The sequence below is a fragment of the Boleophthalmus pectinirostris genome, unplaced genomic scaffold (genome assembly GCF_026225935.1).
Source record: "Boleophthalmus pectinirostris isolate CB_2022bp ecotype Guang Dong unplaced genomic scaffold, ASM2622593v1 HiC_scaffold_1, whole genome shotgun sequence".
Lineage (NCBI taxonomy): Eukaryota > Metazoa > Chordata > Actinopteri > Gobiiformes > Gobiidae > Boleophthalmus > Boleophthalmus pectinirostris.
This window is the reverse complement of record NW_026570970.1, coordinates 14,175,871-14,194,662: the sequence shown is the minus strand read 5'-3', so window position 1 is coordinate 14,194,662 and position 18,792 is coordinate 14,175,871. Positions and strand designations below refer to the sequence as shown.

At 38.0% G+C, this 18,792-nt stretch overlaps 1 protein-coding gene and 1 pseudogene across 2 annotated transcripts in view; both read right to left on the bottom strand.

Moving 5' to 3' along the window:
• prpf40a (PRP40 pre-mRNA processing factor 40 homolog A) overlaps positions 1–15,495 on the bottom strand; it is a 29,450-nt gene extending 13,955 nt beyond the window's left edge. Inside the window, exons 1-15 of one of the 2 annotated variants that reach the window (XM_020931847.2) lie at positions 15,424–15,478; positions 14,748–14,828; positions 14,461–14,601; positions 13,640–13,720; positions 12,782–12,800; positions 12,673–12,692; positions 12,526–12,567; positions 12,341–12,451; positions 11,720–11,840; positions 11,483–11,507; positions 10,572–10,763; positions 10,084–10,189; positions 6,811–6,875; positions 5,844–6,008; positions 1,429–1,537 (exon numbers count right to left, since the gene is read on the bottom strand). In XM_020931847.2, coding sequence (XP_020787506.1) covers positions 1,429–1,537; positions 5,844–6,008; positions 6,811–6,875; positions 10,084–10,189; positions 10,572–10,763; positions 11,483–11,507; positions 11,720–11,840; positions 12,341–12,451; positions 12,526–12,567; positions 12,673–12,692; positions 12,782–12,800; positions 13,640–13,720; positions 14,461–14,601; positions 14,748–14,828; positions 15,424–15,426 — 1,281 coding nt within the window. In that variant the 5' untranslated portion in view covers positions 15,427–15,478. Of the gene's footprint in view, positions 1–1,428; positions 1,538–5,843; positions 6,009–6,810; positions 6,876–10,083; positions 10,190–10,571; positions 10,764–11,482; positions 11,508–11,719; positions 11,841–12,340; positions 12,452–12,525; positions 12,568–12,672; positions 12,693–12,781; positions 12,801–13,639; positions 13,721–14,460; positions 14,602–14,747; positions 14,829–15,423 lie in introns of both variants that reach the window. The other variant, XM_055152852.1, reaches the window with a different exon arrangement.
• LOC129409080 (5S ribosomal RNA) lies at positions 48–165 on the bottom strand (annotated as a pseudogene).
• Positions 15,496–18,792: the final 3,297 nt, after the last annotated feature.

Here is an 18,792-nt window from a genome sequence, read left to right as displayed (position 1 = left end):
GAAGTATTTTGCCTAAGGACATAACAACAGTTTTTGCCACTGGCGCCCCCCTGTGGCACCTGGAATTCCTAGTGGTCTCCCATCCAAGTACTGACCAGGCCCGGCCCTGCTGAGCTTCTGAGATCTGAGGGGATCAGGCTTTGACAAGCCAGTATGGCCACATAAAATATATAAGAACATTTGGACTGCTTCTCTAAAAATGATTATGACAGTGACTTACATATTAGAGATCATGTACACCATTAAACTGTCTTTTTAAGCTTTTAACCATAATACATTGTTTTCCACAATTTACAAAAAATGCTATCCAACTTCAATTGTAGCATCTAGGAGTTTATGTTCCTCAGTGTGCCAGCAGCCAGCCCCGGGACCTAAAAATGGCTGCTATTGGGCCAAGCTCAATGTCTCCTGATTAGCCTAGGCTGTCTGGTACTTCCGGTGGCTCCCTGCGCAGTAGTGCTCTTTTCTCCCGTGGACACATGTGAATGCACGCGAGCGCAAGGAGTGTATCACATGATTGCTTTGACCAATCAGAGCAAAAGGAGCTAGACCGGAGCCGGAGCTAATGATTAAAAAGCTGTTTTTAAGACAACTGAAGGACTGAGCGGAGAAAAAGTTTATGATAGAGTATTTTTTTTGCTGCAGTACCAGTGAGTGGCCACTACTCCAACTCACAACAACTACAAGCAGCAATACCTTATCCAGTTATTTTAATAGATCCATGGAGAGCGGTTTAAGTCCTTGTGCCCTCTGCTGGCCGTTGGTGTACAGAACAATCAGGAACGTAATTATTCGACTTGTTTGCGCCAAAGTTGTTTTAAATTTTTAAATTCAACACAAAAAAAATAAATAAATAAATAAATCAGGGTATTCAGGGGTTACACCTTTGTGTTTATAGAGTCATTATGAGTACAGGTCTACATTCAAAAGATAGTAATTAGTAATTGTTAGTTACTATGGCAACAGTCCTCATTTTTCCTTCACTCTGAAACCCATGGATAGGAAGCCTGAATAACAAAGAACATAGAATTGCATTTTAAGGATCACGTAGCTTCATTTAGCTTTAGTATGTTAGGGCGCCGGTTTGAGTGCTATTCACCATTAAAAAAATATTTGGTTCTGATTTGTTAGTTACTATGGCAACAGCCCTAAAGCATGCCCAACACAGAACGTAGGACTGTCTATTAAAGAGGCATATATTGTATGTAGCTTCAGTTAGCTTTTGCATGTTATGGCGCCAGTTTGAGTACTATTCACCATTTTGTTCACATTTACATTTTCTTCTAAATTATTAGTTACTATGGCAACGGCCCTAATTTCTCATCACTCAGAAATCAATGGATAGAAAACGTACCCAACATAGAACACAGGACTGTCATATATGTAGCTTCATTTAGCTTTAGTGTGTTACGTGAAACTCCTCTGTACCTTTTCCTTCTTGGCGAGATAAAAGAGCACATCCTCGTAGATCTCCAGACGGTCTCTCTCTGGCACACAGCTCCACACCTCCAGCTCCCCGAACATCTGCTCTGCTTTCCTGATGCACAAAAAAAAACCACCATAACAGCCCATTAACAACGAGTTTACCCAGCAGTCCACCGGGGGGCAGTATTCCACAGCCATACACTATAAATGCTGCTCGTTTGTACACTTGTGTTCACGAAGATGTTAAAATGCCGGAGAGATGGGTTTGGACTAATTTATCTGGCAGACTCGATGTTCAGGAGAGGACAGGGGTGTAACATGGGGGAACTGGGGAAGTAAAAAGTAAAAAGTCTTTGTGCAGTTTCTGACTGTGCCCCAGTTTAGAGGCTCAGATGAGACCAGAGCAGGGACGGTCAAACAGGAGCCAAGGTTCAGCCCTCGGTCTGTCTGTCTCTGCTTCATCCATCAAAAGACAAGAGACTTCAAAATTTTCCTATATAGGCGTATAGCAAATACGGGTGTACAAAATATTGATATATCGTATCGTTTAATGTGATCATACAGTATTGATATCGTGGGCTGCTATATCGATATATCACCAAGAGTATTTTTTTATGTATATTTTACTAAATTATTTTGTTAAAGCGCTACAGTTTTGTTGCTTGCTCAGAGAAGGAAACTTGTTTATGCATCCCATTTGACATTTTTGTTGATTAAAACGTTTGTGTTTCATATTCACTTTGCACAAGAAGTGGTTTAAAACAAAGACTTTTAGTATCACAGCCATGATTAAGCCTTTATTTTTTATTGAACCGTATCGAATCGATTTGAAATATATCGTATCGTATTGAATCGAAAGCTCGCTCTATCGAGATATGTATCATATCTTGGCCTATGTATCGAGATATGTATCGTATCGGCAACTTCTTAATGATACCCAGTCCTAATAGCAAAAAATTACAAAGCAAGTAGGACTGTCATAACTCATTTTGAAGCAAGATATAAAAGAGAAAAAGAAATTAAAAGAAAAAGTAAAATATTTTTTGTCACTCATTTCAGAAAGTCAAACCCATATTTTATATAGACTCATGACACACAGTGAAGCTTGTGAGATTTAAGCCATGTTAGAACGTTCTTACCTCATCTAAAACAGACCTGCAGTTGTGTTTTTTTTCATTCACACATGTCCGAGTAATCCTTTATTATTAGTCTGTCTACATCTCCAAAACTCAAAAAGCTCTGTTCCACCTTGTGATGTCATGCAGTGCCAGTTTTGAAGTTACCACAGCTCACTTTTACCTTTAGTTCACTTGGCAATTCCAGGGCTAAAATCAGCCGTATGATTCTAATGAAGGTGTATGAAGTTTAAAAACACTGTGGAGCGCTTCTTGTATTACCACATGACATCACAAGGTGGAACAGAGTGTTTTCTTTTCTGAACTCAGCCTAAATATGGAGAGTTTGTGAGTTAAACATGTGTGAATGAAACAAAACAAAACTCCAGGTCTGTTTGTGATGAGGAAACATTATAATATAGATCTGAAAATATGGGCCCCTCAAAATCCAATAATAAGAAATTTGAAAATAATAATAATAATAATAAGAAGAAAATTAATAAGACAAAATGAATTACATAAAAGAGTAAAATTACAGTCAAATATCTGGTTGACTAAGATTCTGTTGCCTTACAGCCCTCATTACTACATTTAAAGACTGCACTTGACAGGAAATATTTTAAAATATTTATTGGGCTGTTTTTTGTGCTGTTAATAAGTAAAGTCTTTTGTTTCTGTGCACTTTCTATAATCAAATGACAAATAAATTCTGATTCCGATTTAATATCATGCAATTTCTGCCTGTTTTTGTCTTGTTTTGCCACAACCCAAATCTGAACCTACGTGTGCCAATCCCATATTTTGTCATTTATATTTCAAAGGCACGAGCATCTCACACATTATAAACACGTACCCCTCCTCATATCACGCGACCATTGACACAACATGCTTTTATCTCCTCCTCTATATTCCATTTCCCAGCAGCGCATCTGTATCTGTCTGCGCACATCAATCAATTCATGCTACTCAGAACCTAACCACCAGCAAGATAAATAATGTACTTCACCCATACAACACTTTTCCATTTTTAACTTTCAAACAACAATGTTACATCATTAACTATACAAAACCAGGAGGAAAAAAAGGGAAAATTGGAACTTCAATCTATTATCATCTGTGTTAATTTTCTGCCCTTTCCCTTTTATTATTATTTTTGATTATTATTTATTTGATTATTTACTAGGGATGGGATGAGCCATAGTTTCGACAAGACAAGATACGAGATTGGGTTGACAAGGACAGGACAAAACAAGATTTAATATTTAAAGCGTGGGGTTAAATAAGTATTTACTTCCTCCCGCTCCTTTTTTCGGGCACAAGTAAAATCTGACATTTATTTTTGTTTATTATTATAGAAAATAAATATTTACTTTTTTATTATATCTGTTTATTTATGTTTTCTATGAACGTTCTATGGCTTACTGTCCGAATAAACATTCCTTCATTCAACATAATTCTTAATATATATCCAATTATGACCTCACAATTTTTTTATTATTTGATTCAATATTTTTGTTTCTATTCTAGTACTGCTTTTTGAAATTATAAGAGAAATGTAAACACTTGGATCTTGAAATCTTACGAGATCATTTTCCTCATGTGCACACAATCTTGCAGCAATTTTTTCTTGTGAGATCTTATGACACGAGATCTTGTACCATCCCTAAATATTATTAATGATTTTTTTTTTTTCAGCTTTATCATTTACCTACTCATTCTCGCACACACACAAACACACTCACACTGCCATGTAGAGGAACAGAAGAAATTCTTATTGTTTCATCCTTCAGTTTAAACCTTGATGTACGCACTCCCTATTCCCCTAAGTCAAAATGTCTAATGTCTTTTATTGTTTTTTTTCTCTTTAATACACTTTACTGTACTTATACTTTTTACTCTTTAAGGACATGTGTAAAGAGGTAATTTAATATTTACTAATACTATTTAATACTAGAAATGTAATGATATGTAAATCACACAGTACAATACAATTTCAAAACTCATTTCATGATACGATATTGTGACTAAGGATGAAACAATCACCAAAACATTGTGATATCATCAGAGTTCTTACAATAATATTGTGGACCATCACAATATATCGAATTACAAGTCTCTTTGTTTAAATTAAGAGTTATGGTGCAGCAATAGCTAAAAAAATCAAAACAAAGGGAACTACATAGACCATGATCCTTTGCTCCATTTCAGTGTCGACTACAAGAAGAAATAACAGTTCTAAGCACTGTTAAGTCTTAGCTCTTTGGATTAAGTCTTGTCAAGACATTTTAAGAGGAAAAAGGAAAAATATTCACAGTTCTGTTAGCCTGCAGAAAATATCACAATAAATATCATACAGTGAGATGTGAAAATATTGTACCGAAAGATTTGTATATTGTTACATCTACATCCCTAATCGTCAGCTTTCCCACGATAACGCAATAAATATTGTACAGTGAGGTTCATACCGTGAAACTGGATATTGATACACCCCTAATTGTGATGCTAACAGATTTGAAGAAATTATAGTTTTTCCTTGACGTGGGGCTGTATTAGTGTCATAGTAAAAAAAAAAAAAGATAGAAAAGTTAACACTTATTTCTTCATGTTTTCTGCACTGAAATGGAACTAAAAGATCATGGTCTGTGTAGTTTCCAAATTTTTTTTAGCTGTTACTGCAAGAAAACAATACATTTAAGCAAGGAAGCTTATAATTCGATATATTGTGACAGCCCATCACATAATTTTGAGAACTTTGGCGGTACGATATCACCATATTTCAACTATTGTTACATGCCTAACTTTTACTTAAGTAGATTTTTTTCATGTGATACTTTTAGTTGAGTAACTTTCTGCATGTGTATCTGTACTTTTAGTTAAAGGTGCATTCTGTAACTTTTCTGGTGAAGGGTCAGTCAAATGCTTCTCTCAGTGGAGACATTATTGCTTTGTCTGGAAGGCTTCACAGTATGCCATTAAAAAAGGGATCATGGAGACCAAATTAGAGAAAGTTAAAGGTCAGATCTGCGAAGAGGCAGCCCCGCTCACAATCTGAATGCCGGTTTTAGGTATTTCTGAGCTATAAACCCATCTATAATTGAAGAAATGCAAGATAGAGCTGTTTAATGTCATACTGTGGAACATTCTAGGCAGAGCAATGTCACATTCCTATAGCCCTAACACGGTCCACAACAGCTAATGGCGTGAACTAGTTAATACGTGACCCCACATCGATCCTGTTCACATAATTGCCCATTGACAATACAGAGAAGTGTGAGTCGATAACAGGAAGAGAGTGGCGCTCACTTGTATCTAGTATTGGACGTCATCTTCTCGTGGTTCTCCAGGAATCTCTGAAATGTCTCTTTAGATTCTTTGTACTTTATCCGGGCCTCTTCCTTCTCCTCCTTTTCCGTCTGGACTTTGTAGGCATTAAAGGCCTGTTTCTTCTCGCTCAGTTTGGGCAGGGCGCTGCGGTGGCAAAAAGGAAAAGAGAATGAGTGAAAAGTACAAGTGGTGCTAGGACTCTCACACCAATTACATTATTGATTCATATTTGACATTTGAGCTGTAGAAGGTTGAATAAGTAACATATCAGTGATTTATTTTAGTTACTATGTACCTGCAAAAGTACTACAGTGTTTCATTTAGACACACTTATTTTACTGGGCCATTTATTTATCATTGACTTGTTTTTTTTGTTTGGTTTTTTACAATATGGTTTATTTGGAAAAAGGGTTTATCGCAGTTGTCCAGTGGGGTTGAGGATTTAAGTAAAAAATTAAGACTTCCATATCCAAAATCTTTTGTTTTAATTTATCACAATAAGTTTTTGTTATTAAAAATGGAAAAAAAATAAAACTGTGACAAGCCTAGATGACTTATAATAAACCTAAAATGCTTACAATTTTTTTAAATGGTAATCAAAAACTCAAAATAAAAGCTGAACTTAACTCAATGTGTAACTTAAATCAATAATACCAGTAAATTAAAGTTTGTTGTTAAAGCTCAATAATGTGACCAGCCAATTGTTTTTTTTAGAGTGTCAACAATAAATGAATTGTTCTTTCTAAATTCTTCAATAATTTTACACTTAAAATTTCACAACTAGAATAGCATTTGAGACTACACAAGCTACAGGTGTGAACGGTTACTACATACTACCCATACTACCCTGCTTCGCTTCTGAGATGTGACGAGATCAGGTTTTGACATAGAGGTTTGGCCATTAGTATAACGTTGACATAAAATTAACCCTGAGCTTGTGTCTCACCTGTAGCGCGGGTCGTTGATGATAAGTTTCATGGCCTGTTCCCAAGAGGAGTTCGAGGACACACCCTGCAAAGACAGATGAGAGGTAAGACTAAGGCCATACTGAGCCAGCCTAACCATATTCTGCGCTCACAGTTCATGAAAATGTCCTCTGGGAGGCACTATGTCACCCCACAGCAAAAGACTAACCGCTACGCCAAATCTTTTATTCCTTCTGCCATAAGGATTTTAAACGGAAAGTGAATTTGTTACTGTGTCCGTGACGCACTGTGGTTCGAACGTTTAGTGTCGGTCTTTCTTTTTCTTTATTATTTATATTTATATATTGTGCGTGACCGGAGATGTGCGAACTGAATTGCCCTTTGGGATTTATAAAGTTGTTGACTGATTGAGAAAAAGTTAACTGAAGTCTTTTTTTAACTATTAATAAAAGGATGAGCTAACATCCCGCATGGTGGGTGGTTCATACATAGTTTGGATTGTGTAACCAAACTTTCTTTTAACTGCAGGTCCCATTAGTACACATTATTCAAGCTTATTACTTGTAGACTATGGGACAACTGGCCTTTCATGTTTAAAAAATAATGACTTCAGAAATATCCACTACAAAGCTATATTCAAACAGTAACCGTTTAGTTTCAGAATATGATATCAGCTCTTCTGAAAGTATTTTATTTTTTCAGAAGTCAGTCAGTGGCACTTTCATGTAGTAACTTAAAGATGCACTATGTAAGTTTTGCTTGTTTCTGTGGATATGTACGGAAGCCGAGGGGGGTCACAACAAACGCAAACGCCGCAACAAATACAAACACCACAACACAAATGCCGCAACACATTAAAAAGCCACAACACATTAAGAAGCCACAACACATTAAAAAGCCACAACAGAAGTGACCGGCGGACCGATTAAGCGGTAAGTGAAGAAGAAGAACTACAACATGAAAAGTAAAGGAACGGAGAAGTTGGAAACGTAAGTAAAAGTAATTTATTGTTTTATCATTATTCATTTCACGTTGTAGTAGTTCTTCTTCACTTGCCGCTTGATCAGTCTGTCGGAAAACAGAGTCCCGCGGTCACTTCCGTTGTGGCTTTTTGATGTGTTGTGGGTTTTTAATGTGTTGTGGCGTTTGCATTAAAAAAGTCCCGCCGTCATTTCCATTGTGGCTTTTTGATGTGTTGTGGCTTTTTGACGTGTTATGGCTTTTTAATGTGTTGCAGCTTTTTAATGTGTTGCCGCATTTTAATGTGTTGCCGCATTTGCATTTGTGTTGTGGTGTTTGTATTTGTTGCGGCGTTTGCATTAAAAGAGTCCCGCGGTCATTTCCATTGTAGCTTTTTTTTTGGTGTGTTGTGGCTTTTTGATGTGTTGCGGCTTTTTAATGTGTTGCCGCATTTGCGTTTGTGTTGTGGCGTTTGCATTAACATAGAGTCCCGCGGTCATTTCCGTTGTGGCTTTTTTTTGGTGTGTTGTGGCTTTTTGTTGTGTTGTCGCATTTGTATTTGTTGCGGCGTTTACGTTTGTTGTGACCCCTCTCGGCTTCCATAGATATGTCATTGCTCTGCCTGGAATGTTCCACAGTATGACATTAAACATTACATTTATTCAAATACAGGCAGTTTTATAACTCAAAAATACCTAGAAAAACTGGCATTCTGACTGCGAGCGCGGTCACCTCTCCACTGATCTGACCTGTAACTTGGCCTGGTTTGGTCTCCGCAATGATAGAAACGTTTAATGCCATACTGTGAATCATTCCAGACAAAGCAATAAGATCTCCATGAAGAAAAGCCTCTGACAGACACTCCACCAGAAAGTTACACCATGTACCCTTAACCAAAACACTGCCGGGAAACAATAGAGTTATAACTTTTCATTCACATCTGCTGGCACCAATAACTGTCACGTTTAAAGTTGCAGTTCAGTTGAGGACAAAATGACTGCTTTGCCCCGAGCGTTTGTGGAGATGCCCGTCCATCACTCCGGCTCCCGTCACTGTCACACTTGTTCCAGCTCAGTCGTCCGTGCTGCTTTCTCTGACTGACTTAATCCTGGACCTTTGATCCAATGGAGCCAATCATAAAGACGCCGCCATTAGGGGAGCGCAGGAAATGGCGAACAATCTCAAGAGGACGGCTTTGTGCGCAAAATTAAATAGAGACTAATTATAGCCGGAGTCCTGGGGGTGGGCGGGGCTTCATGTGACTCAGCCCCCAAAGTGTGGCAGCAACAGGAGGTGAGTTTAGCTCGGGGCTAAGACCTCCCAGGGGCTGATGAGAAAGGATGGATTAGATGGGGATCTACATGTAACGTATGACTGAGCTGGTAGACAACAGGCTAAAAAACAGAAGGAGAACATGAATTTACTCTTAACTGTTTTTCCCCCATATAAAAGAAAATGTACACTTGTTGTTTTGCTTTGTGGCTCTAAACAATGATGCACACAGCAGAGGTGGAGAAAAACAATACCTGGTTTCTGGTACAGATTAGTTAAGTACTGGCACAAAAAATACAGTCCCCAGGCCAGCTCAAGCAATAAATCATTTCTGGGAAAGCTCCAGGACTGGAAGAAAACCCAATTTGTCTTTTGAAAGTTTTTATACGTTTGAGTATGGATGCACAGATACCACTACTGAAAATCTGTGCCAAGAAAGCAAAACATTTGCTGAATTGGATGCCTGTTCAAAGAACCAGAAAGTATGTAACCTTCTGGAGTTGGCCAGTCATCTGCATTATTCCATGAAAATAAAAAGTTAAAATATTCTACACTATGGAGAATGTTCTGAAGTATGGTTTTAAGGAACAACATTTCCATGGAAACAAGATGAGGCCCTCCTCCAGGCCACATAAGAGTCACATTTGTGGTGAAGTCCACTTAGAGGGAGAATGCATGTTTTTTAAAGTTTTTTAAGTTTTTCAGTGCAATGAACGCAACCAAAATGGGAAAAAAATGCTTTTGGCTAAAAGGTTACATACTGTGGCTTTAAACCATTTAGTGGCCGTTATTAACCCTGAATGTCTTATGTTTTAACTTTTATTATACAAAGTGATTCTTTGACTAGTTGAAGTGCATAGTTAATGATACTCAACACATACATTTAACATACGTTTTGTTGAGTCCAGTTGTGTTTAAGGAAATAAATACTGGTCTGTGCTCTGGTATTGGTTGATAAAGGGTAATGACAGAATGGTTTTGGAACAGAAAAAGTACTTTTGAGAACAGAAAGCCATTCTTTTGTATTTGTTGAGTCTAGTTGACTGGGACTTCAGACTCACCTTCTCCTTGAGCAGTTCTTTGAAAGCCTGTTTGGCCTCTTCCTTTGTGTTCCATTTGTAAGTCTTCTTCTGAAGCTCAGGACGTTCTTCCTTTGGGGCTTCAGTGCTGAAACACAACACAAAACAATTTGTATCAAAACATTATTCTACTCTTTAAAGGTGCATTGTGTAACTTTTCCCGAGGACCGAATCCAGAACCTTCTTGCTGTAAAGCGTGAGTGCTAGCCACTCAGTGTGGATGTTCCGCAGGTGTTTTTATTTCTCGAAACCACAAAAACATGCAATATTACTGTGAGCATGTCCACTTCTCCAAAGACCAGTAATTTGGCCTGGTGATATAAGATGCTTATCTCCATCAAGAACATTTCAAGAAAAAACAACATCAAGTCAAGCAAGTGGTGGACCCTTTGCTACAAAAGTTACACAGTGCACCTTTAACCTGTGAATGACAGCGCAGACATGCTGGTCACACATGTTTGGGCGCTCACCTGACAGCGGCCTCTGTGACGGCGGCACCCTCAACCGCAGGTGTTTCTGTGTGAAGGAGGGTGGCGCTGTGGGACTGCTGCTCCTCTGAGACCTGCCCCGAGCTGTCCGCCTCCGCCCCCGTCACCATGGCAGCAGCGGGGACCGACTGCACCGCTGGAGCCACACTGCTGCCGGGAGTCGCCTCTACAGTCCTGGAATGAAAACATCCCCATAAATATCATGGGACACGATTAGACAATGGTAATAAAAACAAATCTTAAAAAGGTGGAAAATTGGGAAGGCTCAGAATGAGTGGTAAACAGTATAGGGCTGCACAACATATTGAAATCAAAAGTTGCAATTATCAAATAGCAAGAGTTTAACTAACAGAATTTCCTCTGCTAAGAACAAAATATCTTGTCTTTTTATAAAAAAATCTTGTTGCACCTGTAGTTGAACCTCTTCAAACATGTTCTGAAATGCATGAGATTCCTGGTATTGTATTGCATTGTTTTATTATTTTACCAATCACTATTTCAGTCTTCACTCTCCAAAGTGAATGTTCCTGGGGTTGTTTACAATGAACACTATTAAGAGAATTCAGAGTTTTCAAAATGTATTGCAAATTTAAGCTTCAGAAAATGTATTGTTCCAAAATTGTGCAACCCTAAAGTATGACTACTTACAATACAACAAAAGATATGATCAGAGACATTTAAATTTTCATTTGATTAATTTAAACATTATATTACCATGGGAAATAAAAGGCAAAATTTTACTGTTCAATACATTTTTCTGTGACATAATTCAGATTTTTAACGCACAATATTTTGACCAGTTATCATTATGAAATCTGTGTTGTCCATTTCTATTATTAACTTGCTTCAAAGTTCAGACATAATGCACTGTAGAGGAAACAGAAAACTCTTACCCATTCTCCTCGGCTTTGATCATGGCTGAAATAAACAAAAGCAGAAATCTGTCAGGGTATGCTCCTGTTCATTCATTTCAAAGCTTAATGCAGACAAATAAAGCCAAGGAGCTTCCATGAGCAATGCCCTGAGCCCATAATGCAGACAACATGCACCAATCTGCCTTTGATGATGCTGTTAGTGGCTCATCCAGTCCGGACTGAAAATAAATTATAAAAATCTCACATCACTTTTACCTTCCAGATCCTCCAGCTCCTTGGGTTTGGTCCATCTGGATTCCTTGGTCTGGGAGTTGTAGTAGTAAGGCTTCCCAGTATCCGACTTGTACTCCTTCCATGGACATTTGGAAAGCATTTGCTACAAGGGTGAAAGGAGAATGGTTCACAAGAGTTTCAAAAGTAAGATCATAAAATTATATCTGAAATCAGTTTATTCTGTGATATAAATGGAAATCTTAGTCTTGGTCTTTTTTTATTATAATTTTTTATGAATGTGCTTTTATACAGTAAATTTTAACTTGTAGTCAGAGGCCTCTATGTCATCCATAGTCTTTACTGTTCACAATTCCAGGACATGTGAAACTGGGGATGCGTTCGTTCACACTTGTTTTTTGGTCCTAAATCCAGTCTATTTTAGTCCTGATGTGAACATGGTTTGATCCAGTTCTAGTGCTTGTTTAGTCAGAATCTAGTCTAATTTTGGGTCCAGCGCTGTTTAATTTCATCAGATTTTTAGAAAGCGTTTTTCTACCTTCAAGGCACTCCAAATGATTTCCAGCAAGGCCACTGATCACATGTACATTCATACACCAGTACACGATTCACACATGTTATAAAGCTATTATTAATGATGCGTACCTCAGCTGGTGACTTTAGCTCATCCGGTTTCTCCCATATGGATTGCTTTGTCTCTGTGTTGTAATAGTACGTCTTTCCATCCAGTGACTTGTGTTCGGTCCACACAGACTTCTATAGTGGACAAAAGCTTAGCCATTTAAAAGGAGATTTCAACAAAACACAGTTCAGTTTGATTTGACACAAACCTTCTTTGGGGTTTCTTCAGGTGGTGAACCATTAGTAGTACTCTGCAAAACAATATGATTTTAAGTGATTACTTTTTTCATTTCCAGGCAGTGACATATCCACACACACATTTTGACAATTAAAATAAATAAAATTGTAAAACTTACAGCTGCCCCAGGTACAGCAGCTATGAAGAAACAAAAGAGCTCATGTTACTTATTCATAAAACATAAATATATATTATTCATATTTAAATGTAATTACGGCCAATCTTACCTGCAGCTTCGACTCCAGGCTGTGGAAAACAAAGAAAGATTTATATGGATTATTTATGGTTTACATCACATCCACACAGTGGTTTAGTTAACACTTATCAGTGCCAGGCAGACTGGTAAAACTCCTAATTGGAACACAACACCATGCCTGCAAAAAAAGCTAAAATATGCTTTCTGTCTGGAGGCTCTCGTGTTAAATAATTCAGATGCTCATTTGCAAAACTAAAATTGACTAATTAGATTGGGTTTTGAATGTGGCACTAAATATAAAATGATAAAACAGGATAAAGTTAAAAATAAGACTTATCAAGACACCCGTCAGATTCTGGGGTATAACAATGATAATAATGTCTTAAACTTGTTATGTGTTTTACAGGCTTATCAAAAGTCTCTCAAAGAGCTACACTGTAGTCAGTATTCATTCACTCCACACTAGGTAGTTGTAGGCTATCACTGTAGCCACAGCTGCCCTGGGGCTGACTGACAGAAGCAAAGCTGCCAATCTGCGCCCATAACGATCACCAACACTCACACACACATCACATTCATACAAAGCAAGGTGGGTGAAGTGTTTTGGGGGAAGAAGTGGCAATGAGTGCATACAATAAACAATCAACAATCTCAGCAATCTGGCTGAGATTGTTCTGAATTCTAAATCCAAAAAATACATGTTTTTCTATTCCATGTCAAATTTGAGCATTACTAACTTTGATACAGGGCAAATATTGTCCCTACTTCATTTAATGAGTTAAAAGCTCCAAAATAAAAGCTTGCCCTTTATGTGTTGCTGGGTATTTCGCAGCTTGGGGAGTATTTTGGGAGGTGTGAGCGGGCAAAGAGGCGAAGTGTGGAGACTCACCGGTCCCGCTGGTTGCACTGTCGCAGCTGGCATTCGTGGCATCATCATTCCTGGCATCATAGGTGGCATCATGCCCGCCATCTAAGAAAAGAGCCATCATGAAATATTCATCTGGCATTTCCATAGCTCCAAGTGGCGGCAGAGGCACTTGGGCACAGCAGGGGGCCCCTGTTTGATGGTGTGTGGAGATGCTCGGGGCTCGGGAGGAAGGGGAGGTTTAAACTTATTTAACTGTGACCCGTTTGGTATCAGCAGCATCACAGCAAAAGTTCAAGTCACCTTTTTGGATGGCAACACTGGCACTTTGGTCTCACCTTGGTCTTACAACTGAAGTCACACTAAAAAAATGTAGTGTTGCAGCAGCAGCATATGCTAATGTTATTTCAATATTAATTTAGAACAGCTAAAATGGCTTTGGTGAGTATGCTAGGATGAAAGGTGGATGACATAAGTCTGTGATAAAGTGTTATAATTACATGGCATTATGCATGTTATAACATCACATGACTACAACAATATAAAAAGATCAATTCTGTCAACTTGACTTTTACTATAGAACCTACCTGGATGACTGAGGGATTATACAGACAACTACAATGGACTTTATTCGGTTACTCTGAAGCAATGACTATCAAAATAAATGGATTAGGTGGAGATATTAAGTGCGTGCCCAGTATTAGAAACTATTAAATGCTCAATACCACAGACAAGTGTACCTCAAATCATAAATCTGTCAGTTCAGAAATATCATGGTCTTTTCAGATACTGTTTATATAACAGACTAAACCTTTTATCTAAAATAGTCACGTCAGATTACTCACCTGTCCCATGGGTGGTGCTCCCATGGGGGGCATGATTCCAGGAGGTATGATTCCTGGAGGCATGGGGGTCATATTGGGCCGCTGACCCATTGGTGGAATCCCCATTGGAGGGAAGTGAGGTGGGATTCCCGGTGGTCCCATCTACACAAATCAGAAAATGTCAGAATTAGAACAAGTACCAGGATGTGTCTGTGTATGCTGCAAAGGTAACTACACTTGCATAAGGCTAATGGTTTGTAATAATTTGTAATCGTTTTGGCACTTTGTGATTGTACTTTGAGACTTACAAACGGCGGAGGCATCCCCGAGGGCGGTACACCTGCGTAAGGTGGCGCTTGGCTCGGGCCGTTATTAGCCTCTGATGAAGACTGTCATGAATAAGAGACAGCCACAGTGTTAATGAAGCAAGTATGTGGCATCAGCTCCCACCCTGCACACTTTAATGACCAGCTTTCATTCACAAATGCGGAATACGTTTGTCGAAAGTGTTAAGCAATTCAGATTGTGATATTAAACACAAAGCTTGGAAAATAAAAGCTTTAAATGTAGCTAGAGTAGTAGACCTTTTATTTCCTTCTCAAACACACACACAACACCACTACTATCCAACAAAGTTAATAGACAAGTCCTGCACACGTAGCGCTGATGGAACAAAGCTCGATTATCACATTATCAGCCACCTCGTGTCACAGATATTTATATTTTGAACACACGGAGAGCAGAAGGTAAAAGAGTAAAAGAGTTCCTCATGATCTCTGCCTTGTGTGTGCCGCTAGCTTGGCGCTAACGCTAAAGATGATATGCTAACAGCTAATATCCGTCTCCCTGCATTAAATCTACTCACACAAACACCATACAGTCACGTAACTAGCAGTTTGAACACAATCGGTGCGTGTACTGTGGGCTAAAGTGGTTTTATCTCTTCTAGATTTAAACTATTATTTTGAATGGCTCGGCACTCACCATGTTGACGATCGGCCCTGTGAAAATTGAAGCACGTCCCAACAAGGAGCGTCCTGATTGGTCCAACGTGCTCCGGCGACGGCGGGTGAAAGGTAACGCTCTCGTTTACGTCATCGGCGCTACTTTTTTGTAGTTATGTAAAGAAATGCAATATTTTATGTTTTATTTGACTAAGTAGTGCAATATTTTGGACAAAGTTCAGTCATATATGTTTGTTTAATTAATATTGACATGGCTGTGGCGTGGCCTTATTTACGCGCACGTAATTTTTGTAATCTTGGGTTCAGAAAGGCTAAATTGGATGTATATTTCCCTTTTAACGCTGAGAAATTAAGTGTTTATCTTAATAGCCTGTTAAGAAAATTCCAATTGTGTAGGTAGTAGGTACTGTAAAAAACAAGAAAAGAAAAAAACAAACAAACTTCAAACTCTAAAAAATTATTATCTGCTTCCAGTGTTGGGAAGGTTACTTTTAAAATGTATTCCCCTACAAATTACAGATTACATAGCCCAAAATGTAGTTTGTAACGTAATCCATGAAGTTATTTAAAGTGAGTAACGTAATCTGAATACTTTGGGTTACTTGATTTGCTGTAGAGTAGCAAAGACTAGGATGGTTTAGTCCTGGTTTAGACCTGGTTTTAGACCAGGGTGAAAAAATGCATAGCACACTTGGTTGGCCGATGTCCAAATACTTTTTTATTAACAAAATAACGTTTCGGCAAAAAAAAAAAAACCTTTCATCAGATATTTTTCTTGTCTTGGACCACAGCACTAGACCTGGTTTTAGACCTGTTTTAGATCTGGTTTAGATCTAGTTTAGACCTGATTTTAGTCCTGGTTTAGTCCTGGTTTAGATCTAGTTTAGAACTAGTTTAGACCTGGTTTTATTCCTGGTTTAGATGTAGTTTAGATCTAGTTTAGTTTCCGGCAAGGAGTGGAATTACTGAAAAAAATATAGCCCAGGATTTAGCCCAAAATGTGAAAACAGGAAAATACCACCGTGTAATCCATTTATTTCAACAAAGTAACTGTAATCCAATTACCACTCACTGAAACAGTAACTGTAATTGAATACAGTTACTCATAATTTGTACTCTGATTACGTAACTCCAGTACATGTAATCCGTTACTCCCCAACACTGCTTCACACAACTTTAGTCGCTATTTTCCTATGTCCTTCCTTGAAATCTGTTATAAATCCAATTATCAGGACTCCGTGTCATTGAATTCTAGCAACCTTCTTCCTGTGTTCTTGTTGGGGATGCCAGAGTCCCTGTACTTTAGTGCCATTGGCGTGTGAGGCATGTGACAGAGAGCTCCCAAACAGATGAGGCCATACTTGAGGCAGACTGCAGTAAACTCTGATCTATTTTCTGACAGAAGCTGGACAATTGTCTATCCATTCTGTTAACAAGGCCACGAGGAAGGCAGGCGACAGTGAGGGGCAGTGATGGATCGACCCAAGCGCTAATGATGGGCCCAGTCAAGCAGAGTGCATTGCTATTTCTGCAGGAAAACAAAAGGAAATTAACTCAAAGCAACACATGCATTCATTATCAAAGGAAACAATTCAAATAAACATAAATAAAAAGTGACAATTTAATAATTATAGACCTAAGTTAGGGGTACAAAAAGTTAATTGATTCACTGATTATTGCAAGATGCCGTAAGATGACAGAAGACTTTTTCCAACTCAGAAGAGCAGTAACTACATCAAAATGACAGGAAATTTTGTGTTTTCTTTATTCAAGATGTCCTCAAGCAACAAAAAAAAAAATGAAATAAATAAACCAAGCTCTGTCAAATTTAGTACAAATCATATATAGCCATTCACATTTTGAACAACTAATCTCTTAATTGAAAGAATTATCACTAAAATTAGATTAGACTCGGAATAATCCTGTTATATATTTAGATCTGGTAGTAATTGGAAAGCCAGAACCTTTCTTTGGTGGACACAGCACATTTACACAGAGAAGGTGGGTGAAGTGTCTTGCTCAAGGACACAACAATAGCATGAATTGGGAAGGCTTGTCCTACAGTTTGAGAAACACTGACCACTGTTCACATCCTGTATTTCTGTAAGTGGAAGCCCTGCACATACATATTTTAGAAATTCTATCATTTTTATTTTAGTAGTCTCTCAACCAAAGCCATGAAGAGAGTATTAAAGGACCCATATTACGCTATTTTTGGATCTATGTTAAAATTTTTCTCATAAATTGCATACCTGGAGTTTTGTTTTCTTTCATTCACACACATTTAACACACAAATCCTGCATATTTAGATGTGTTCTTCTTTCAAACAGAAAACACTCTGGTACACTTTGTTCCACTAATAATAAAAGATTACTCAAACGTGTGAATGAAACGTAACTGGAGACAAGTTTTTGATGAGGTAACAACATTATAACATATTATTAACATTAATATTATAACATTATAATATTCTCCCTGGTATTTAGTACTAGCTAGTCAGGTTATCTTGGTGTTTTTATTGTAGTTTTCACATGTTATCTGTATATATGTATATGTAACTGTTTCTTTTATTTCGTTGACTTGTATGTGAAGCACTTTGGTCAGCTGAAGTTGTTTTAAATGTGCTATATAAATAAACATGAACTGAATTGAATCACAAGTGTCAATTTTACGTAATATAGGACCTTTAAGTTATTTTAAATTAAAACAAAAATATTTCACTTCTTTAATTTTAGCTCACTCTCAGGATGCCTCTTCAACTTCGTGACGTACAACCCACAGTTGAAGATGCTGTTGGCCGATAAAGGAGCGATCCGAGTGGGCAACAAGTACCAGGGCGACGTTACAGACATGCTCCAAGAAGGTACTGTAAATAAATACATGTAGTTATGCTTTCCTGGGGCTCTGTCTGAGGTTTTTTAGACTGTGACATGACTTAAAGATCACAAGAATCCATTTTGCGTAACACAGGTCCTTTAAGTACAGTGTAACCTCTTTGAAAATCTCCAGATGTGGACGTGTATATTTGCAGACATAGCTTTATCCACATTATATCATATCCTCTTTGTGTGAGGCAACAGCGTGTCATTGGCTGTCTGTTGTGTGAGGGTCGGATTGATTGAATATGAGACTATGGTCAATGTTAGCCTCCAGCCTTTTCACTGAGAGCTGTGTCCACTGTACAACTGACCTGCCTCCCAGCTAACAGTCCTCTCACCTATTGGCTTTCTGTCAACATACTGTCTGCTGCGGCCCACATCTGGTAAAGTCGAGACACATTTTGAATGGGTGAATAAATAATAACAAACAAATAAACATACAACGCAAAATAAAAGTAACATACAACAATAAAAATAAAATAAATGTGCCGCAATAACGTTCAAGTAG